Raw genomic sequence first — 23,587 nt, forward strand, 5'->3', positions numbered from 1 at the left:
AACAACACAGTAATTTAATTAAACTTGTTTGAACTTTGTCGCACTTCATCCTCCTCCCCTCCCTTCCTGTTCTCTCTGCTCACACTGTGAAAGTTAGGCTTAAACCCAAATCAAAATGCAATATCTAAGTTGAAAATAAAAGAATCAGTGACCAAATTCAAAACTGCACTGCTATATTTAATGGTCCTCCAATATATGCGAGTTAGGCTGCTGCTGTACATTACAATTCACATGTTGTGTTGTTGGGGTCAGGATCCTGAGGATGCATCAGTTTGTCATCGTAGCAGTAATCCTGTAACGGAGCAACAACATGCCCCACACCCACCTGCCACATTACACTGGCTCCAGGACGTTATTTACTACTCATTTACACCACTATGCAAATACAGCAGCTCTCACAGGCCTCCGCACCTTCAGCTCGAGAGGATTGGGTTCTGCTGCATGATATAATCAGACAGAGCTCCGTTCATTTGTTTATTTCTTGGATGGGGTCACTAGTCACCAGACAAAATACTGTAATTGTTCTTTGATTTTTAAACACTTCACAGCCGTACTTTGGTGTTGTGAGTTTTTAAAGGTTGGATTTCGTCCATTATTTCTTTTTTGTCCTGATTCAAGCTAATTTGTTTTTTGCATGTGTTAATAATTCTGCCATCGGGTCCTCTGGCAGGTCCAAGATGTATGGTTTGGCCACAGAGGAGGTGAGCCCACCCCGACAGGAAGCAGATGTAACCACCAGTGTGTGGTCTTTGGCCAGTGAAAGACAGCTCATACACACACACACACACAGACACACACAGACACACACACAGGATTAAGGATTCATAACAAGTTGAAGTCAGACTCCAGTGGACATTTGTGTTTATTCCTAGGGAACATTATCAAGCACTAACACTTAACCCTTTAAATGAAACCCAAAACATACAGTGGGCCTTTTTCCCCCCAGGTTAATTCACTTTTACTGGTCAACAACAGTAAACATGGGAAAACTACAGCAGAATAATAAATATATATGTTGCACAACATCTACATTATTTCACCAAAAAGACACACAGGATATACAGCGTATTAAAGATCACAGGGAACATATACAAACCAAACAGGATTACAATAAAATCACCGATTCGTACAAGACCTTATCTCAATGGTTTGTCACATGGAAATGAGTAAGAGGCTCAAAGCAATGGTGAAGATTATAACTGGGACATTTATGTGTAGCATGCAGAAATACACTGTTTCTATGACAGTTATCATCCCCCTGACATAACCATTGTTTCAGTTAAACAGTGACTCATTTTCCTTCGCAGTAATCAGCCGTTAACCTTGTGCAATTGTTGCTTAAATCATGAGTCATGGTGCAAAACAGACAAATATCACACTTGGCCACTTGATGATGTTTGAGGTTCATGTTGTTGGATAATGCTCAGGTCATGTGGGAGCTGAGGGCCGTGAGTTACAGCATCTCCGCTAATATTACAGTGCATTGTCTACTTCAGCTGCACGACTGAGTTGTTATTTTACTATTATGACTGAAACACAATGAGCTTGTTGCATTTCCAAGTTGGAAACTTTCACACTGTGCATTTATCTCAACATGAACACAACACAGGAGGCTGTAGTGGTTTTAAGGGCGTGCAGGTTGGGTTAAAATCGCCGTGTGCTTGGCCTGACTCTTGCTGTCGATCAGAAGCAGTTGGTTATTGCTGTGGTGAGAAATCATCTCGTCGAGAGTGGGGAATGTCTGTGGGAGAGAAATATAGATGAGGGGAGAGAGGTTAACAAATGAAAGGCCTGTAATTCTGATTAAGTTTCAATCCCTTCGGATTCCTGTTCTCTTTGTTTTCCTCTTCCCTGTCTCCTTCCCTCCGGCCTTATTTGCTCTCACCTCTTCATTCCTCTTGCCCTCCTTGCCCAGGGCGTAGCCTTGTGTCTCCTCCAGGAAGCGGATGGGAATGTTGTACACCTTCTGCTGGTAGAGCACAGCGAGGGTGTACGGCTGCCGGGCGTTCTGGGCCGAGCTGTGTCGGATGAGGAAGGCACCGTCCTGCAACACGGACAAAACAAAGGACAAACAGGACAATCAGAGCAGAACTGAGACCAGGAGAAGGGAATAAAAAGGACTGGAGGAAAATCTTTCGGGAAACGTTATGAGAATGAACATCATTGGCTGTTAACACGACTATGAAGTGAAGCATTAAATATCTGGTTTACCTTGTTGACTGTCTGTAAGAGCTCCTCAGCTGTCTTTCTGTTGCAGTCTCCAGCAAACCATTCTTGGTCCTAGGATGTGACAAACAGTGGTGGAAAGCAAATATGTACATTGCTCTTACGATGCGTTTTCAAATGCTTATATGCTATACTTTACTACTTTGAGGTAAATATTTAACTTTTTACATCCCTTCCTAACTTTTAAATGGTCATACAACAGAAAAGACCTCCTGAAAAGCAGTGATGTTATGGCCCTTCGTTACAAGATATGCATATTAGTACTTCTCAATAGTAAATATTTGAATATTCTGTTTTTTCCTGGAAAAATCGAATATTAGAAACAAACATCCGAACGTGTGCATGAAAACACATAGACACCTTACCTCATTGTCAGACGGCTTGGTTGCCCTCATACCACCGAAAGAAGCTGCAGAAAATTGGAAACAGGCACATATAAGACAAGAAACAGAAGAAATACATACAGTTTATGCAAATGACCGCAACATGTGAGCTTACCCACAGGCTTGGTTCCTGCAGTAGGATGGTTTGCAGTGCTAGAGTGAAGGCAACAAGACGATACATCACATGTATCATACACTGTAATTCATTCTGATATACGCGTGCACTTGCAAGTGGGAACAACTTTCATTGGACTTACAAACCTGTCCAGCTTCTCTGCATCAGGCACCTCTTACCTGGGTTTAGCTTCCTTCGTGGAGACCGGAAGAGGGGGTTTAACACCGGGAGTTGGTTGAGGGGGTTTGTTTGGAAACGGGATTCGTCTCAGCTCAAGTGAAGGGGCTATAAAGAAGAGATAGGCAATCATCATCATCATCATCATCATCATCATCATCATCATCATCATCATCATCATCATCATCATCATCATCATCATCATCATCATCATCATAACATCATTTCTTGGTTTGTTCTGACATTTGGAAAGAAGCTGCTCTGTACCTGGTTTGGCATCGTTCATTAAGGATGAGACCAAATTCTGAAAGGGAGAAATAAATATTAGATTAATAAATGCAAACCTTCTAACTCAGTGTTTATCGTGACAGTTTGTGTTTAAATTAGGAAAGAGCTCAGCATTAGGAGCTGATTGGACTGGCACTCAGATGAATAGACACACTCACAGGCTTTGCTCTGGGAACAGGAGGCTTCATCCTGCAGATAGAGAGAAACTTCATTTCCATTTCATATCGTCAGATGCTGGTAAGCTTGGCTGAAAGCAGCTTTTACTCACGTGGGTATGGAAGACGGTACATGCGCTGTCATGGGAGATGGAGTCATCATCATCTTCGGCCCACGTGGGGCCGGAGCACAAGCTGAGGAGAAAGGAAATCATGCTTTTTCAAATCATGCTTTCCATTATCCGAAAGTCAAACCTGCTGGTCTTTTCATTTGAACATTCTAAAGTTGTTCAAATAACCATCACTGTTCATGAAGCGTGTTTTCACTTAACATCTCTGAGAAAGATCTAGTGAAGCAGGACTCAACTGACCCGCTGCTGGCTCTAAGTACAGGTCGTCATCGTCCTCCTGAAACACAAAATGACAAATACTGTCAAATCTCGATAATTCATAGGAGCATATTTATCAATACAAAAGTTGAGTAAGCAAAAGTTGAGTAAGCATTTCTAATCACGTTTAGTTTGACTGACATTAGCTGTCTGATGGTTGACAGTGACCGGCTCATTTACAGCAACATCCACTCATATGCCGGTTACAGTTGACATTACTCTACCGATAAACGCAGATCACCTCTTCTTCAATTTTCAGTCTTTTGTCACTATTGATTTATTTAAGATTTAATATTTTGTTAAGGTGTTAAGGTCGATCACTAGGAATCTTCAGCAAAAAACGTGCGTGGACAGTTTTATTCTAACTGTCGTAGCCGTTAATTCGCCGTGCGTGGTACCTGACACAAAGACAAATCATGTGGCTCTTGCAAAATAAAAAAGAAGGAGATTGAAGGTTGCAATTTAAACTCACCTGCTCTTCATTAGGATCCAGGTAAACATCTGGAATGCAGAGAGAAAACACTGACAGGGATCTGTATTGTGACCTCTAGTGGTGTGGAAAGGTCTTATAACAATGATAAAAGGAGATCAAAATGCATAAGTTGAATAAATTGAATGATGTGTAACCCTAAACTTCTCCTGTTCTATCATATCAAATTAAGTGATGTTGCTTGTGTCTTTTAGAAAATGATGTGCACCACAATGCAACAGATGAGCAGTAACAACAGACGTAAGATCTTTCATGTGGTTCATTTCACAAATAGCTAATAAAATGAATACTGAGACTTTTACCATCCTCTCAGTCAAGAGTCATTTACAGGCTGGTGAATTACTTCTGTGAAAGGTTCAGTTTTGTAGGTGGAGGTGTTCACTTCACCTTCCTCTGAGTTGAGTTCAGGAGATGGAGCAGGAACAGAGCGGGCTTGTGGATGAGGCATCTTGGCTCTCCCTGGCTTATCGTTTCTGTCTATCTCCGGCGCTGGAGGGGAACAGGTGTACTTGTATTGAGTGAGAGTGGATTGAAGAGATCAAGTGAGGTGGTTTATACAACACAGTCAATGAACAGAATCAGCAGTTTGTGTAGTTGTAAATGACACAGATTAATAACAGACGTTTCCTGGTGTTGGAGAAACTGTCAGGACGCTGTGGAGGTACCTGGAGAACAGAGGGGAGATGGTCAGTTAAAAGGAAGGCAACATCTTCAACCTCTTTGACGGCTGCTGAGATAAGTTACCGAGGGTTTTCCCGGCCTGGGTGGAGGAGCAGCCTTCCTCTGTTGAACAGCAGGCTTGGACGTCCTGTCTGTACAAAGTAAATATGCTGAACAGGGTTTTGAACTGTTAAACCTAGTTGTAATATGTGATATGTAATAAGAAATGCTGTTACCCAGATAAACATCCTCCTCCTCTTGTCTCTGTTGGACTTTCACAGGCGGACGTTCACAGGGAGGTGCTTCATACATGTTACCCTCCTCATCATCCTGCCATGAGAGCATAGGAATATGAAATAACTTCAAAGTTACATGCATAGTGACGATGATGTTTGTTTTGTTCCGGAAATCTGATAAAGCTCAAAATAACCAACATAGCAGTGGAAAAAATGTATGATGATTAATTTAGAAACAAAATAAAAGGATAAAATGCCTAATGTTATAAGCAACTGAGCTAATGAATGGATATTGAGACAGTAGACCCTTCATCCCTCTTCCACACAAATGTATCCAGTTTTAAAATGTTTTTGGTTTTCAGTGCATTTTTCTAATTGTTTTACTTCTTTTTTTTGTTGCTGGTTTTCATTTTTGCATATTTTTGTCATTGTGTCTCTGTGTAGTATATTATAAAACTATCATTATTATCAATTATTTAAAAAAAATTGAAAAGGAATCGCCTACCTCCTTGGTCCATTCAAGAATCCATACAAGAGGAAATGTGGAAACAATATTATAAGAATTAGATTATGATTTAAAAAATGCCACATGTAGCATCTGTAATAATATGAGGTTACAACCTGTAAAGACACAGATTCAGAAACAGTTTTACTCACAAACTCGTCCTGTGGCCACCCGAACTCTGCATCGTCATCTGAAACAGAAAATAAACTAATGGTGGTTAGTCTGAGATCCAGTGAAGATAGAATCCAAACATCCTCCCTTCTCACCAAAGTTCAATCTCACCTTCTCTTTTGGGTGGAACTGGAGGTCCATTGTGTCTGAGGGAAAGAGGAGAGGTCAGATGCTACAGAAGAATATGATTTCATGTATGAAATAATACACCAGTGAGGTTCTCCTGCTGGGAGCTGGACTTACAAGTTCTTCAGTTTCCCAAAGAAGCTCTGAAAAACAACAGAGACCTCAGATTTAGAGATTTAACACAGGTGGATAACTCAGAGTAAATGATTACCAGCCCGGCATGCAGCTCCTAGGATTTTATCAGTTTGGTCATTCAGTCTAAGTCAGTGGCTGCTTCTTGGGGGAAAGTAACACAATAACAATAGAGCTTTAACACTTCTCGCTGCAGTACAGAGGGAAGAGTTGTACTTTTGACATCTTCCAGATTGTTTTGATATTCGTATTTTACTAATTACTTTGCAGATTCAGATGAATTCATGTAATTAATCAAAGTAATTAACATGAATCCAGACACACAAGGGGATAGAAGAAGACACAAATATTTAAATGAACTACAATAACCATAAAAACTGTCTGTTTAGTCTTGCCTAACATTAAACCATAGAAACAATTGAACTAAGTATAACAACACAATAATACAGTTATAATGATAATAATACCGAAAGGGTATCTTCATTTGCTAAAAATACAGGCAGGCATCTATATATATCTGCATATATAAAGAATTGTTTGACTTTCTCAATTTATTGTTTGTACTCATCATAACATTTCCAACAGTCCCTGGTGGAAATTCACAAGTTCACAAGAGTATTCATTGTGGTCCTTTATTTAGATAAATTATCAGGATACTTCGTCCACCAATGATTATTTGTTCTAATAAATGTGAAAAGTGAAAGTGTAGTGTTAGTATTCTCATGTAAACTTGTTTTGTCCTTTAAAATGTTATCATGATCTTAGTTCTACTACTTCTGACTTTGCTGCAGTTAATAAAACATCGATGCAATTTTGAACTCGACCCTCTTTAACATTAAAACTATACGTGCAGGGATGGGACTGAGTCGAGTTGCAGAGGGAGGAGATGAATAAACATAAACTCACGTTGAGTGTAATAAGGAAGTGGCACAGTTTTCCCACACAGCCCAGCAGACATGAGGAAGTGTTGGTTTGAAGCAAATGATATAGACTGAGGGGCAGAGAGGGAGGAACTGCAGAGCCTCTGTGTCTCACACAACATGTAAAACAATGTCCGAAAATGTTTCTAAAGGATTAGTGTTGATAAATGAGAAGCAGGTGAGAGGTGTTCTGCTATTCATGACCTATGTGTCACCTGACCACTCCACAAATAGCTGCAGTTTAAAGTCGGGTCGAGTTACAACGATGACGTTTTGAATGCTGCTGACTGTAACGTCTGTCTGAGGAGAAACCGTCAAGCACCACCTGCAGACTGTGTGTGTCTGTGTGTGTCTGTGTGTCTCTGCCCAGTGTCAGAGCATCAGGAAGCCAACAGGAGGAAAAAGGAAAAAGTTGCGTGAGCATGAAGGGAAATTTAATACAAAGAAAAAGACACACTGAGCATGTGTTAAAATTGAAACAACAAATGTTTCACGAACAGAAATAGTGCATTTATTTAGGAACAAGTATATATCTTATAGGATATGTATAAAAATGAATAAGTTACTGTACTATAACCTACATTTGTATACGTCTCAGATATTCCAAGAGCCATAAAAGTACTAATTGTTCTATATATTAATTTTTTTGTTATTTGTTTTCAGAACGTGAGCATATCTCCTCCAGCGATAAAACATTTGTCGCTGAAGTTCTTGGCTCTAACCAAACAAAATATTTGATCATATACTTTGACCCAGCTAAACCCATGTGATAATACCCCTGTAGTTAGAAATCATCAGGCGGAACCAGAAAGTGCAGGTTGAATGTTACCCAATGGTGAAAATAATGTTATGTTCAGATCTCACTGTGAAATATAACACTGATGCACTGCTGGGAATATTGGCACCAGAGGGGTCATCACCAAAATATACATTTACAAATGAACACAGCTCCATCTGTGAGTGAACCAAACCATAAACAGTGTTTTCATGTTTACTGAAAGAGTCTGGATGGAAGATACTTAATGAGAAAGTTACACTAGAAGTAAAGTAACTTGTGGAGGCTGCAAACATCTTGACTCTTAATCTCACACAAAACTAGAAAATGAATAATACGCCTGTATCAGGTTTTTCTACAGATTCAAATCTAAATCCTCTTAAATTACACTGGAACATGTTTGAATAAATGCTAATAAAGTTGGTTAATGGAGAACTGCTGAACAATGAGCACAGAAGAGGAAGCTTAACAAAGTTGTTGGACCTCTCAGAGAACTTTATCTCGACTGATGCATGTCAGCGTGTTGACTCTCAGGTTATCATGTATTTGTCTAGGGGTCATTTTCACAGTTTCACCTTCAAACTCCCCCACAATCACCACTTTCACAATGTGTCTTCTAAAATATCTCTCCCCCCCCCCCCCCCCCCCCCGCCTCACTCAGAACTCTGAAATAATAACACTAACCTCTGACTTGCGCTTACTTCCATCCCACTCCACCACAGAGTTACAAAACTGTCAAACCAACAAAGACAAACATGAAATGGCACCTTACCATCGTCGTGAGTTTGTGGACACAGCTCTCATGAAGATTGTCGCCCGTTCTTTAATGCAAATGGTTTTAAAGATTGAAAGCGAGTGATAGAGAGAGAGAAAGAGAGAGAGAGAGAAAGAGAGACAGAGAGACAGAGACAGAGTGTGAAGTGCAGCTATGACTGATCTCATTTGCATTTCCTATACCTGTGTCAGAAAAAAACCCTCCACCTGCTGCTCTGTGCCTTTAAGTGAGCTGCAGCCAGTGCACAGCTCAGACATGGCTCCACGTGAACCAACGCTGTTAACAATCCAACATCAACACCTACTGCAGACAACATTGACGTTTATAAAGATAATTAAATTCTACAATTTTAAGAATTAAATTCTACACTCACTCAGTCACCAGTGTATTCTTTTATGTGTTTAGAACCACAAAGTGCAGCCTCCAAGGCATACCCCACATTTGGATCATCGCCTAGAATAAAAATTCAACTTGATAAAAACTCATGAAGGGAGGGTTTGTTGTTCCTGTGACACTAACCCAATCTGTTTCCTTAAATGTATTACAGATCAACAATGAATGAAAACCTCTTCTGTCCCCATGGTTAATTATTAGTGAGTCTATTTGCCTTTAGATGGAAAATATTACAAACTAGACATGTTTTTACAGAGGAAATAAACTTTAATTGAAGTTTGAAGTGTAGCTATGCTATTCTGTTTATTTTTATTTTCAAAATGTTAATATTAGATATGAATTAAACTGTGAACTCATTATGCATATTGCATAAAGCAAACACACAATGCAGCCTAACAGTCTTTTTTCCTGGTTTAGGGATGTGGGAGGAATATAAAGAAGCTTACGTTCCAGTATGAGGAATATGTGTGACTACTGAAACAAAAATGTTATGATAAAGAAAAGATTAACTCCACCAACAACGTGCTGACAGAATTTCCAGGTAAGAGTTTCATCAGTGGTGAAGCAGGAATGTGCTGAAAGAACTGCTAGTATCGGCTTTATCTCAACAAATATATGAGCTGTCAGGAGCAAACAAATGATCTGCACTTTACTGGAAACAATAAAAAAGCTCCAACGAGGTTTATTCCAAATATTATTTATTGAAAAAACGAATATGTTGACAAAAGTGGTTATAATAACAATAAATTATTAGTCGACAGTACATAAAATATGAAATTTTCTTCAAAGCAATATAAAAAAAAACATAAATATTAAGAAAACATCTAAAATCCCTTGAGAATCTATCATAGGACAAAGTGTGTGTGTGTGCGTTAGGCTTTGCAGTCAATAAGTAGTTTAATGCAGAACCAAACAGTCCCCAGTCTTTTTCAATATAAAATCAATAATCAGACAATATGCATGTTATATGTACACTGGGATCAACCCAAGTATCTGGTGGAAATAGTTTTCTGAGAATCTGATACAAATCTGAACTGCCTCCACGTAAGAGTGTTAAGAGACAAAACAAGCTGAATCTGAACCAGCAGATATGTTTGTGGTTTGAATGGAACCAGTCGAGCCCCGAAGTAACATGTGACATTAACTCTTATCAAAAAGTCTGTGACACAATCTTTGCAAAAAACCTTGAGAAGATAAGCAAAAACATTCGTATGTGACTTACTGAGCTGTGCAAAGTAAACATCCTCTGTTGACGGAGAATTCTTCCGGGTTATAAGTGCTACTGATCTGAAGTCTGTCCCTGTGACTTCTTTGTATAAACCAGCTTAGAGAAAGGCAGAGATGGGAGGACTTTTCAATCGTTCCTGTTACATTCATTATCTAAACCTCCAGTGAGGTGGAGGCAGAACTTTCAAAACACAGGAAAACGTTGTACTCATGAACAGATTAAAACAAGATGGACCCCGAAGGAGGAAAAGTTTGTTCTCTCCACATATTCTGTCATATTATCACAGCAATGAACAGAGAACATGGAGCTACACGGTGCATGGAACCTCTGTCCGAGTGACCCTGCGGCTTTCAAAATCTCCATGAGTTCAGATCCACAGAGTCCAGAGAGTCGTGTGGACATCCCTGTCCATCGTCCCACTGATAAACAAATCTGCTGCTTTACCCACATGTGCTCATGGGTAACAGTTATCCAACGTCCTCCTCTTTGCAGCCTCTCTTCCTTTAGACCGGGTTGGCTTTCATTATTCCGTTGATCCAGCTGATGTAATTGGTGACCCGGGTGTAGACCCCGGGTTTTTCCCTGTGGCCGCATCCATCGCCCCAGCTGATCACACCCATCAGAGTCATCCTGGCGTTGTTCCGACAGACGAGCGGCCCGCCGGAGTCTCCCTGTGGGATAAGAGTGGGGATGAGAGTGAGTGATGTCATCAGCACTGATCTAATGTGAAGGTGATGAGGAGAAACGGGGGCGTTCTCACCTTGCAGGCATCGTCCAGGCCTCGGGTGTCACCTGCACACAACATGTTGGGGGTAACAGGGCGTCCAGACAGCACATCTGGGACGCAGCGCTCGTTGGGCCACAGGCGGACATAACCTCTCTTCACACGCTCGGAGTACTCTGCAGCAACTGTGGAGAGGGTTTGAGTTAATACTCCAGCAGCTGCTATTCAAAACGGGAAAACTGAGCTCTGTGGAAGAGCTGGCTCACACTGCCCTCCACTGGTCAGTCAACATGCAACCTTAGTGAGAGCCCGTGAATTATAAAAGAGGTTTGCTCACATTCTTGGTCTCTCCCGTAGCCTGAGATCTCGCACTCGGTCCAGCTGGGCAGCGACAGCCCCGGCTCGGGCAGACACACGGGAAGAACCTCCGGGGAGTTTATAGCACAGATGCCGATGTCTGTCTTCAGCTTCAAGAGAGCTGCAAGTGGAGAGTGACCACAGGAAAGTCAGGGTAATGCACGAGGGGGGAAATGTGGGATGATGACTGGGGGACTGTTTTAGGTTTTAACCGGGGGGGGGGGGTTAGTTAAAATTGTCACTCACCAATGTCATTATCATATGTTTCGCTGTCAAACTTCTCATGGCTCCAGTACTTCTCCACCTGGAAAATCTGCTCACTGCTCGAGTTCTGTTTCCGAAACGTTCTCCCCAAAATCACCTCCAGCTTTTCTGCTTTATCCCTGAAAAAGACAAGGAAGGTGTTTTTATGTTGCACGACACACATTTTAAATCGTGCACGGTGAAGGATGTGTCTTACCTTTCCTCGAAGCAGTGCGCAGCAGACAGGACCCAACACGAGTTGATGAGGACTCCTCCGCATCGGTGCAGGTGAAGTTTGCTGCGGGCCTGGAAGACGTTGATGGCCGCCTGCCACGGCTGATCCGTGATGTCGGTCTCTCTGCCCCCGAATATGCGGAACGCCGGGCGGTTCAGGGAGTTATCTAAACGCTGGCCACATGTGGCTGCAGGGAGGACAGGATGACGGTTAAATAACCAACTGAAAACACATCAGGAGAAATGGACTCCTACTGATGGAGGATGAGGATGTTTTACCTCTGTTGTTGTTGTTTCTGGTCGGGGCCCGCGGGCCGAGAGTAGTGATGGTAGATATTGCTAAAATAGAGGCGACAAGAAAGGGCAGACGATTAGCATCAACACACATTCTGCACTTTTAAAATGTATTAGATATGTATAATATGTAGGGTTGACCCTGGACAGGTCACCAGGGTATCACAGGGATACAGAAACAAATAACCATTCATTCTCACATTCACACCCACGGTCACTTTAGAGTGTCCCATCAACCCTAACTCCAATCTGCATGAGGTTGGACTGTGGGAGGAAGTACCCAGAGAAAACAGGCCAAACCAGGATTTGAGCCGCAAACCTTCTTGCTATGAAAGTACAATGAAAGTATGCAAACTCACAGCATTTCGGGATGTCGCACAGCTCCCAGGTCAGCCTCATGTTCTTGTAGGTGTGACACCATGGGCCGTCATCAGCGTCTGGATTCCTGTCGGGTAAAGGAAGAGGAAAATGAAACCAAATCCTGAGTGCAGTGGAGATGCCAGGGGGGTGGGGGGGAACTCTCATGTATGTTTTAGGATATTGTGCGCGCTTGGATCTCTACCTGCAGAAGCTGTGGCTGCCGAGCCCGAGCTTCAGCGCATCCGACCGCCAGGCGTTGTTGTGCTTACGCTTGACAGCAGGAGAGTCCCATGGGAGACAGCTAGAGCCGCTCTTAGTGACAGACACTGTGCCTCTGTACGACTGACCTGAGCCCAGAGTACATTCCTGGTACTTATCTGCTCCGAAACACACACACACACACAGAAAACAATGGTTTAACCGAGCTGGCACACAGATAATTGAGTGTTTAATTAGTTTTGATTCTGGTAAAGCTTTACCTTCTGGACATTTGGGAACAGAACAGAGCTCCCAGACGACCTGAGTGCCTTTGTAGATATAACACCAAGGGCTGCTGTCGTTGTCTGGGTTCCTGAGAAGGGAAAACAAAGACCAGGACGATGAGGAAATGCTGCACGTTCATGGCTCACCTCTTAAATGTTTAAAAAGTCATCCTCACATCCTTACAGTTTTAAAAATGCATTATTCAAACACGTTTTTGCAAAATTAGACAGAATAACCAATCATCCAGTTCTGCTCTTTGCCAGATTTGGGATTTTCTGCCTCTTTATAGTTTATACCCACTGGACCTTTGCCTGGTCTATGATGAGTCTATGAGTCATGTAAGAAGCATTTAGTTATTATAAGAGAATTTACTTAAATGCCAGAATACAATTCAAAATGTGGGGTCAACTACCAGAACCCCTCCTTTATTTAATTGCATGGACACAATGGACATTAGCAGTTTATTCCCAAAGACGCTGCAGCTCTGAACAGATCCCTCCGGTCCCCTACCTGCAGAAGTTGTGGTTGCCCAGTCCAAGACTGCTGGCGTCCACTTTTCTCGCCGTGAACTTTTTCCCCCTCAGAGACGTGGCGTTCCAGTTGATGCACTCTGCTCCCGAGTGGCTGATGCTCCATGTCCCACGATACCCTTCGCCCTGGCCCACCACACACTTCTCACTGTTGTCTGTAGGAGGGAGAGACAAAGTTAAACTGAATATAGAGACACTTGTTTATATGTGAGACTGATTTTAGCAACTGACCCGACACAATAAAGTACATTTATTGGATCTGGAGCCGGTTGTTCAAAATATTTGGGGGAATTAAGAAAAACATTGTTATCTCTTAAATAACACTAAATTCACAACTTGTGTCTTTATAGTGGAGTTTTCCAATTAGTGGTTGAAAACACGGACCAAACTTAAACTATGATTGTAAATGTCGTCATATTTAGTGAGTCTGACCATCCCAACTCATTACTCTTCCGCTGGAATCACTTGACTGTGACCACTGGGGTTCAGGTAATTATCCCACTGGGAGGGTGGGGTGTCCCTGAAGCCTCGAAGAGTCGCCCGCAGAAACACAAACATTCATATCCCAGAATGTCTTTCCAGTGTTTATACTCTTTTCCCTCTTCTCTCCAAGCCGCAGGCCAATGACACCTCAGTATGAGCCACGCAGTCAAACTGTGACCTGATCGAGAGTCACTGACAAGTTCATGGAGTATTTGAATCAGTGTCAGACCCACTGTTATGGACGTGGATGAGTTTATTGTTTGGTTTAAAGAATAACATGTGAATGTGTACTAAATTATTTAAAGGTTTTTAGCAACAGTTTTTCTGTTGATTTCCCACTTTAACTATTAAACTAAATATTAAACTGAATTTGGGGGTTTTAGACTATTTGGCAAACAAAATCTATGATATTCATATTTAACAATTAAAGTGTTTTTAATCAATTAAGAAAAACCTTGAGTGGAGTCAGTGACAAAAAATCTCTGTGGCCTGTGGCGTGTTGTGTACTTACTGATCTCACACTGAGCCCCACTGAAGCCTGCAGGACACTGGCAAATGTAATCGGACGTGTACACGGCCTCCTTACACGTTCCTCCATTGTAACACTGAGACACGTAGCAGTCTGGAAAGGGGAGCAGACAGGGATCCTGTTAGTCAGTCCTACATCAACAACTTCTTTGGTACATGAACAATTTGAATTATCAGAATATGATTGATTGGCCATGACATCTTATTCTAGAGAATTCGATTAGTGGGTTTGGTCTCATGTGTTACATGCGATGTTGAAACTTTGAGTTCCATGTAAATCTGTGCTCATCCTGACATAATACCCAGTAGAGGGTTTCTTTCTAGAGCAGAACTGGTTTTATGCTATCACCGGTCCGGTTCGTCATTTAGTATTTCAACATTTCCTAAAGGTTCGCGTTCCGACTAACCGCACCCCACTCATCCCCCCCCAGCCCCCCCCCCCGTCGTATGAGCTCACAGACCGAAAATGTGGTTGCAATTTGTCTGAGGGAGGGGCAACCGTGCTTCATAGAGTTCGTCAATGAGGGGTAAAGTGCGTATGCGGGCTGGTCTGGCAGGAGTGTTTGAGACTAAACTACACCCACTCAGAAACCAAGCGGATCTTCATTGGGATGCACTGAAATAACAGCGATTTGGAAACACGAGCGAGGAAGGCCAACAAAAAAATAATCATCCGAGGTTTTTCACGGTAAGTTAGAGGGTAAAGTGAAGTTGTAATGGAAGACAGAGGTCGGTGAGGGCAGGCCAGCAGATCCACAGACAAACCGAAAAACCGAGGATCGTGACGAGGGGGGTCAGTCCGTCCACGGGTGTTTGTGTATCTGTGCGTTCATTTCACACTCACTGATGACGGGCACAATATGACACCGCTCTCGTCCTCTCAATGCACAACGGCAATACTCCACACGCTGTCCCCTCCATTGCAGCCAAGCGTCGCCATAACTACGCACTGCTGATGTCTCACTATCCACACAACGCACTGAGAACACACACACATACACAAACACAAACAGTGAGTATACAGCCAATCAAACACAGAGAAAATCTGAATCATTGTCACATATAGAAGTTAAAAACATGAAGATACAAAAAACAGAGAAGAGGAGCACAAACACGTGGATGAGGACAGAGAATTAAAAGGGGAACATGCAGATGGGGAGGGTGGTGATGGTGTGATGGGAGAAGAAAGAGCGTGTGATTGGTGCTCACGGGAGGTGTCAATGGAAGATGGAGACTTCTGGACATGAATAATCAAAAGCGTCCGTCTGGCCGGCTGCCTGTTGGGCTCACCTCTGTAAAAACGGGTCCCTCTCTTAGAGCGGAGCGGCCGCACCTGCAACACAGAAGATAAAGTTAAACTCAGAGCGGCCCAGGATGGTTTCATGGAGGTGGTTTCCATCCAGGGCTGCCAGGGATCTTCTCTTCAGGATAATGTGTAAATAAACCTGCAGAGGAAACTTTCTGCACACAGAGTTGGTATGAATCCATCTGGACCAACATTAAGCTGCCTCTACGGTTTAGCAAAACATCACATGCAAGATTTGAAAGTCGGCTGCAGGACAGTAATGAGTGTCTAACCAATTAAACAAGCAATTTTTTTCATTAATATTTTAATAATTAATCATTACTATGTAGATCCATTTAAAAAATCGCTGTTCAGTCTTGCAAGTTAACATTTTGGGAAGACAACACCAATATATCAATGCTCAAAACTGCATTGCAATAAATCACTAATGCTTGCGGTAGATGGGCTGAAACCCTCTTTATGAATATGTTGTACTTACATTGTCCGCCAGGCCGCAGCAGAGAGCAGATAGGAGAATGAGTAGTCCAAGAGATCTGGTCATGCCTCCTCAAGTGATCTTCACTTTACTGGAAGTAGAAAATAAAAAAAATAATAAATACAAATGAAAGCGCTGATACCATGATAAGCAAAGACTTTTTTAAAAATTTAAATAAGAAGTTGATTAAAATCAGATCTTAGCCACGCAATGTCCAATATAAAATAATATGAAGGTAAAATAATCCTGCTGTGAATAATGAGGTCATTTATTTCCAGGAATCTCTTGACAATGATGCAAACACGTTGAAAACATTGGGAAATTCATTTGCAAAAGAATTTAAATGTTGATTGACTCTCCGTGCAATAAAATCGTAGTCATGAATTTGTCATCAAGACTGAGCCAACAATTGCAGGAACGCGATCGACCGGTCGACTTCTGTTTCTGTGTTTGACTTCCTTCCTCCATCCCGATGTCTGCCTCCTAAATTATCCCTTTGGAGTGAGGAAGCCCATTCGGGAGGAAAGGGTGGACACGGCGAGGTGCTTCGGGGAAAGCGGAGGTAATTTCTAGTGTCTTAAAGTTTGTCAGTCTCATGGCCGAGTTCAAGTTTGTGCTGTATACATATTATTTACCGGATTTCCCATCTTGTCCCATTCCTCCTACCAGCCCACTACTTCAACTTATTTATATTCATGTCATAACAGTAATCCACAAATACCTCTGTCTTCCCCACTGGGAGTAAACAGGAACCAGATTATCTTCATGGCAAAAAAATGAGACACTGACCATCACCATCAAACAGCCCAATCTGGACTAACCCTGCAGCAATGAAAGGCAGCAACAAACAGCAGAAAGCTCCTGCTCCGACAGAGCAAAGCAGCAGCTGGAGGAGGATAAAGTGACTCAGGACTTAAAAGGGAAAGCGGATAAAACAGAAGGAAAAGCCTCGAGCGAAAGAAAAAGTCACTAAACTCATATTTCCTTTTGTACCTCTAGAAAATGCTGTGGCTATCGGACTCCTTCCTTTTCTCGATTTTATGGGATTCACTATATGAGAGGAGGAGGTGTAGATGAAGGTTATTGTTGGTCTTCAGTCAAGTGTGAGTTAGTGTGAGTCACAAAAGAAGGAGAGGGAGAAAAGGAGTATAGAGAGGATAATTAAAAAAAGAAGATTTTAGCAGAAATGTAAAAATGGCTTCAGAATGAGGAAGCGGGTTTAAAAAGAATGCTAGGAAACGTCTACAGACACATGCATGCAAACAACATGACTTACAGCCGTCTGCATACATGCCTGCACTAACACTTCTATTCTAGGGGAGGTTTTTAGAGGCCGGATGGTTCTCCACTGACTCACCTTCTGTGGTGACTGATAGAAAGCAGAAGGGGGTTTTGATATATCAGCGATGTAATCCCTCAAGGCTGGTGACCACTAACACAAAACACTCAGGGACGTGGAGCTAATGGACAGCCCTGTACAAAGCTTTACTGTACATTCTGCTCATTGTTCCTTAGAACAAAGACTCCCACTCAGGGCTTCACCTTGAAAACACGGACAAATACATGAGTTCACACACTCACCATTAAGAGGGCAGCTCCCTTGATAGCGATCCTTGCCTCAACCAAATAGGAACCCTGTTGTCTGCTCGGCTTTCACCCCCCCCCCCCCCCCCCCCCCCAACAGAGCCCCACTGGCAGGGTGACAACCGAGCAACCAGTTTTCTTTTTTGTTTCCTTTGTGCAGCTGTTCAGTCGCCCCTCTCTGAGGCCCTGTCAGCTGAAAACATGTGTTTCCTGCTACGACACTGCCAGTGAGTGGCCCGTGCATTGCATGGCAGAAATGTGTGCAATTATCAACACACGCACACACAGAACCCCGTCCATACAAACACACATCAGACACGAATATATGTGCATCCCACCCTTTTTACAGTCAGTGGTATCTGACACGCAGGGGCCCCTTTGGGGTGCAATGATCCCTGCTCCATAAACAATCCCACAATGCAATGGGCCTGATCTTAAGCTGTTTTTGAGGGCTGTCTTTAGTATTTAACAAAATCTCATAAGCATGCAACAAAGGAAAACTCTTAATTTTATATACAGAGGGACAAACTTTCTAGAGCTGATCAACTCAGAATCTATGACCATAAAGAGTTTTTATCACAATTGGCTTGAGTAAAGATGTTTTCACTTAAAATTATGGAGACTTTCTATAAACATGCATTAAATTGGGATTATGAAGTCGTCAAACTGGATTACGACCAATCACAAAACAGAGATTTTTTAAGACACTGGCAACAGCAACAAGGTTACGGTAAAACTGATCAGGTCAAACAGCAAAACTATTTTTTTATTCACGTTTTCTCAAGTCTTCCTAACTTTTCTGGTCAGAAAAGTTAGGAAGACTCATACTAATCAGTGAACTCTTCTCGGTCCACAAAGGACAAGGAGATACAACTTTATGTGCATGAGGGGGTCACGACCAAGAAGAAGAACCAGAGCTATTGATATTCTGACTGACAGAAGATGTGAGGTTCATGATCAAGCCTCTCTTGAAATCGGGACAACGCTGTCCCACTGGCACTGCCGGGGTTAAAGCATTCATCAGCTACACCCAATCTGTTATTTGTTGAAACATGTGTAACCAAGTCTGCAGCATGCGGAGAGTGTGGTTCCTTCAGTTAGTAGGTCAAATATGAATGGAAGAAATGGAAATCTCAGCCGAGTAGCAGCAGCAGCCAGACTGTGAGTCAGCCGCTGGTTTTCAGATGCTCCAATTAAGTGATTCCAGTTTAGATCCTGCCGACGTAAAAAGGCAGACACATAGACAAAAAAACACATGTCGAGACCTAACACAAAAGCGCTTTCCGACAGGGCCGTTAGTTTCCCATTAGTGTAAACTGGGAACTGGTTTAAGTGCTGACAAACACTTTGACTTATTGGCTGTGAGTTCAGGGGACCATTAGCGAGGATGTGTAATGATGATGGCGAGCTGGGTCGGTAAAGTTTTGGGGTGAGACATTCTCGTCCTCCAACCGCAACGCCAAAATGTCAAAGTCTTAAAACAGAGAGCATAGTTTCATCTGACTGTGAAGTTCAAATTCTGGTTCACTGTTTGCACTTGAAAGCGTCGCTGGGCTTTCGCTTCCTGTCTCATGTGCAAATGTCAGAACTGGTTCTTGATAAAGTTCCTAAAGAGGCTGGACTGCTCACACACTGGGACCCAGGTGAGTAACTGGCAAACACCTGTGGTCAGTTTCTCAACAATATTTCTTAGAGAACTCACCAACTGTGGGATATAGAGTTTCCCTTCTCTTGCCACATCATTCTTGCAGTGTCATTTTCCAGGCAGCAAGTTTAAACATCATATTTTGAACTGGTTCGACCTGCTGGGATCCATAAACCTGTATTTCTTTCTTTGTTGCTTCAGTTTAGGTGTTATTCCTTCATGTGTGCATCATGTTTGCTGATGATGTGTTCTGGCATGTGATGTCCTGTTGATAAGTAAGCTACTTAGAGGACTTTATACACTCTCAACAGGGGGGGTTTTCAGGGCGATGCAGTGAACCAGCTGTGATCTGGCTTTGTAAAGTCCCGCAGAACAAAGAGAAGCATTGTTGCCTTCCAGCTTCCGACTCTGCACAATATGAGGCCTTGTCCTTATCAGGAGAAACCCATAAAGCCAAAAGAAGCAGGTGCTGACATTAGAAATGGGAATAAACAGTGGGAGATAATGGAGCTGAAAATACCAAGTGGGAGGAGATGAAAGGATGGAGAGGGCGAGAGAGGAGGTAAAAGGAGAAGGATGAAAAGAGGGAGAGGAGGGAAAATGAAATCAAATCCCGGAGATCAGCAGAAAGAGGGTGAGTCGTCCTGAGTCACCCAGGCTTCCAGGGCTGCAGAGACACAGCTGTATAAAGAGACACAGATGGAGGCATTGAGGGGATTTGAAACAAGAATTGAGAACACTAGAAGAAGAAGACACAACCTCCACAATCATTAAGGATTCAGTGTCATCCCATCGCTCCCACAGTCTGATCCAGCTCTATCCCGTCTGACCTGCTCTCCACTTACGGCTTTAGGACCAAAACCACTGATCCCCCTGAGTCACAAACATCAGTGTGAGGCACCAAACACAGGTGACCACACTGCAGGGAATGCATACACACTCAACAATCTCTCAACATGCAACGCAACAGAGCTCCAGAGTGACGGAGAATGTCTGCGCTGCTGACCGACGCTGGCGAGAAGAAATTCCTGAAATGCAAGCTTGTGCGTAAATCCACCTCATTAACTCGATAAGAGCCTGCCAGTGATCCTACAGAGTTTTGCTTGAGTGGTGCAAGTACACACACACACACACACACACACACACACACACACACAAACACACACACACACACACACACACAATGCCTAGGACATTGACTCTTACCGTAACCATAATGACTAATTGTCTAACCCTTAACATAAACCCAACCTAAACTAAACCTTAAAGAATGCCTTCACTATGCAGATGTGTTGTGTTAACATATTTAGGTCCCCACAACACAAGTTATACCACACACACAAACGCATGCTGAGAATCATAGTATCTTATAGGGACGTTCCAGCACAATATGTTCTTTCTTGTAACATTCAGAAAAGCAGCCACAGAGCACTGTATGATCGCGTGTTGTAAGCAACATTGATAACAACAAGTACCTGATTTACTGTGTCCAGTGTTTGGGGATTAAATGTGGACTGTAGGTGAATTGGTATATTCTCACCATAGATTTAACAGGTGGATGCAGGGAGGTAAATAAATAGCCGCTGGAGTCACACTGAGTAAAAGTTGAGACGGCAAATAATCGAATTAGAAAGCACCAAGTAATCCAACAACACATCCGCTGTGTGGTGTGTGAGAACCGCATCTCTGTGCAATGAGGGGAAATTAATACTATAATAACACCACACTTCACAAGCTTCAATCCACCAAGTCTGCTCAAATGTCACACATGCAGATTACTCATAATGGCAGAAGTATTTCTCATGTTATGTCACATTTGGCTTATTATCATTATATAAAACATTTAAATTTCTAAATCAGAGAAAATATTGTTAAAGTTACCCTTTACATTGATTCGACTATTATAACTCTAGGTATTTTATTTATTAGGTTTATTCATACTAAGGATTGCAATTCCTACTGTTTCTATTTCATTACAACTTTATGTATAAGATTCCTTCACGCATCAAATTGCAGCTTTGCAAAATGTTAAAGTGTGTTAACTTTAAGCTCTTCAGCCTCAGATAGTGATGATGCTCTGATGACACTTTTCAAGTCGTCATTCTTCGAGAAAACCGCACGTTGCTCCGTCTAAATGGATCTTAAACGCAACAGCATGCGATTTAAAACAAAAAGGAAAATGCTCTTACCGAGGGTGAAGTCTTCTGGAGCGGTTATTTCTCAGTGTGTTTGCGGGAGACGGCTCGGTGTCGCTGGGATGAGGCTCTCAGACTGTGCCGGGTATCTCTCCGCTTCCACTTTTTATCGCAGGGCTCCAGGGGGGAGGGCTGCAGCTGTGACCTCAGCGGGGGAAGCGTGGCTGACCGGCCGGATGATGATGCAGCCTGCTGGGTGGTGCCGATACGGAGCCAGGCCGTCGCAACACCTCCCTGGAGGCTGGGCGAGCAAATCACGTTTTTAACTAGAAACTGGAAATACGTATTTTCTTAAAGCAAAAATTCTCCATCAATGACAAGTATGGATTTCAAAGTCTTGTTGCAAATTTCAGACTCAACATCACCTGAATTTATATTTTTGTCAGCACCTGTAAAAAAATATATAACTAAAGGTACAATTCAGTGTTATTATTTGAATATAAGTTAACTATTGCAGTTTCCAGGGCCGGAATAACCTCTTACTGGACCCAAGGGCAACATGTTGTTTGCCCCCATTGACTCCCACCATACATAGTCTTGTAGTTTTATCTTTTCACACAGAAACCAACTACTAGTACAGACAGAACATTTATTACAACAGGTTTAATAGTTGACTAATCATTTAAGTCTTGCTTTGAAGGAGAAACATCACATGAAATATTATTTCTTATACTTTGCATTAATATTTGGTTGGGTTTCTACTTTAATAAACTTCAGAGGAAAGCATGTTTGGGTTTATGGCGGTTTAGACAATTTATAACCCCACACCAAGTCATATTAACCAAAATATGTATGGAAGATTAAGTGAAGTAACATCATAATGGTATTATGCACTTTATTTTCAGTTATTTTGATGTGATATAATTCTAGTCGGGTTACTAGTGCTTTTAAAGTGACTCTAATTTGTGTTTTTTGACATTAACACTGACTTACTATGTGTTTTTCACTCTCTGTGCTTTTTGGCAGTCTCAATATCTGAGTGGTTAACCGTTTGGCACCTGGAACCATTTGTCACACAACCACTATCCTCTTTATTGAACCCATCCCTTCCTCAGGAAATCAGTCATTTAATCAACCTCAAGATTCATTCAAGCTTTTGTTAGAGCTGAAGTGTCTTTTTTTACACCCTGGATAATTAATGTTCATTGTTTTTACTGTTTGTTAAATCCACATTAAACAGCAGAGAATGCAACACTTTAGTACGTAATAGATGGAGGTTGTTAACTTGGCGTCTGTCCTCTGTGTTTCCATTTGTTTTTGATTAGAGCACGCACACACACATACACACATATACAGACACACAAACAACTCCTCTGACAGAGTATCTTGATTTTATTCTCCATTTTCACTTACAAACAACTTCATTAAACACAACTGACCATTTAAGGAACACTTCCTCCCTTGTTTTGGTTTTGAATGATGCAGAAAGTATTTCACTTATCCTCCTTTTACCCATTATTTACACTTTGAATGACAATCAGCTGTAAACTCTGTGGAAGATTACAGAAACTGTTGTTGTTTGCTGTCTTAATGTGGGAATGAATACTTCCTCAGTTCTTTGCCCTCAGATGCTCCAGATATATAAACAAAGTATCAACAACTATATTGAATACACAAGAAATTCTGTGTGGCAGGGACACAACTCAGAGATCCCTATCTTACAGCACTCAAAAAACGATTAGGGTTGAGTTGGAAAGGAAATATATAATTAAACAAAGAATTGTTTTGTAACCAGCTGTTAACTGTAGGCCATGTTTATTGGGACTAGAATTCTGTATTAGCAACCCACTAGTCCCAAAAGGTCAGCATAGTCATCAGTCTAGAAGAAAAATGAATGAACAAGTCCCAAATTAACAATCGCCAAAAAAGTACAAGCAGATAATGCGCCACAAAGGAATATTTTAGGAAGATATATAATATAACTATGATAAAAGATCACTACCATCTGGAACCAACAACATGGTGTCAGTTAATCCATTGCCTTAGTAGCTGTTGCTACTAG

The 23,587-nt window shown here is 42.0% G+C and overlaps 2 protein-coding genes across 5 annotated transcripts; both read right to left on the reverse strand.

The window, feature by feature from the left end:
* Window positions 1–844: 844 nt before the first annotated feature.
* On the reverse strand, window positions 845–8,953 carry si:dkeyp-117b11.1 (B-cell linker protein). Of its 3 annotated transcripts, XM_062382206.1 has the most exons (20): window positions 8,897–8,953; window positions 8,521–8,569; window positions 6,039–6,064; window positions 5,907–5,941; window positions 5,776–5,814; window positions 5,120–5,215; window positions 4,968–5,035; window positions 4,846–4,888; window positions 4,611–4,712; window positions 4,206–4,234; window positions 3,716–3,752; window positions 3,458–3,539; window positions 3,348–3,378; window positions 3,169–3,205; window positions 2,904–3,009; window positions 2,725–2,762; window positions 2,592–2,635; window positions 2,212–2,280; window positions 1,886–2,044; window positions 845–1,741 (listed from the first exon to the last, which is right to left on the reverse strand). In XM_062382206.1, the coding sequence occupies exons 2-20, from the start codon at window positions 8,521–8,523 to the stop codon at window positions 1,625–1,627; spliced, it is 1,161 nt and encodes a 386-aa protein (XP_062238190.1). In that variant the 5' UTR covers window positions 8,524–8,569; window positions 8,897–8,953; the 3' UTR covers window positions 845–1,624. The 3 variants fall into 3 exon arrangements, with proteins under 3 accessions (XP_062238190.1, XP_062238192.1, XP_062238191.1); XM_062382208.1 differs by lacking the exon at window positions 8,521–8,569 and having other exon boundaries at window positions 8,897–8,913; XM_062382207.1 differs by lacking the exon at window positions 8,897–8,953 and having other exon boundaries at window positions 5,120–5,213; window positions 5,777–5,814; window positions 8,521–8,680.
* Window positions 8,954–9,603: 650 nt separating this feature from the next.
* Window positions 9,604–21,653, reverse strand: plat (plasminogen activator, tissue). Of its 2 annotated transcripts, none has more exons than XM_062384907.1 (15): window positions 21,580–21,653; window positions 16,165–16,252; window positions 15,671–15,713; window positions 15,225–15,359; window positions 14,364–14,474; window positions 13,350–13,524; window positions 12,836–12,927; window positions 12,559–12,733; window positions 12,356–12,441; window positions 11,982–12,041; window positions 11,686–11,890; window positions 11,472–11,608; window positions 11,206–11,346; window positions 10,905–11,053; window positions 9,604–10,815 (listed from the first exon to the last, which is right to left on the reverse strand). In XM_062384907.1, exons 2-15 carry the CDS (start codon window positions 16,225–16,227, stop codon window positions 10,648–10,650), a joined length of 1,740 nt encoding a protein of 579 aa, XP_062240891.1. In that variant the 5' UTR covers window positions 16,228–16,252; window positions 21,580–21,653; the 3' UTR covers window positions 9,604–10,647. The 2 variants fall into 2 exon arrangements, with proteins under 2 accessions (XP_062240891.1, XP_062240890.1); XM_062384906.1 differs by having other exon boundaries at window positions 15,590–15,713.
* Between the last annotated feature and the right edge of the window lie 1,934 nt (window positions 21,654–23,587).

The sequence above is a fragment of the Platichthys flesus genome, chromosome 3, assembly GCF_949316205.1.
Source record: "Platichthys flesus chromosome 3, fPlaFle2.1, whole genome shotgun sequence".
NCBI classification, from domain to species: domain Eukaryota; kingdom Metazoa; phylum Chordata; class Actinopteri; order Pleuronectiformes; family Pleuronectidae; genus Platichthys; species Platichthys flesus.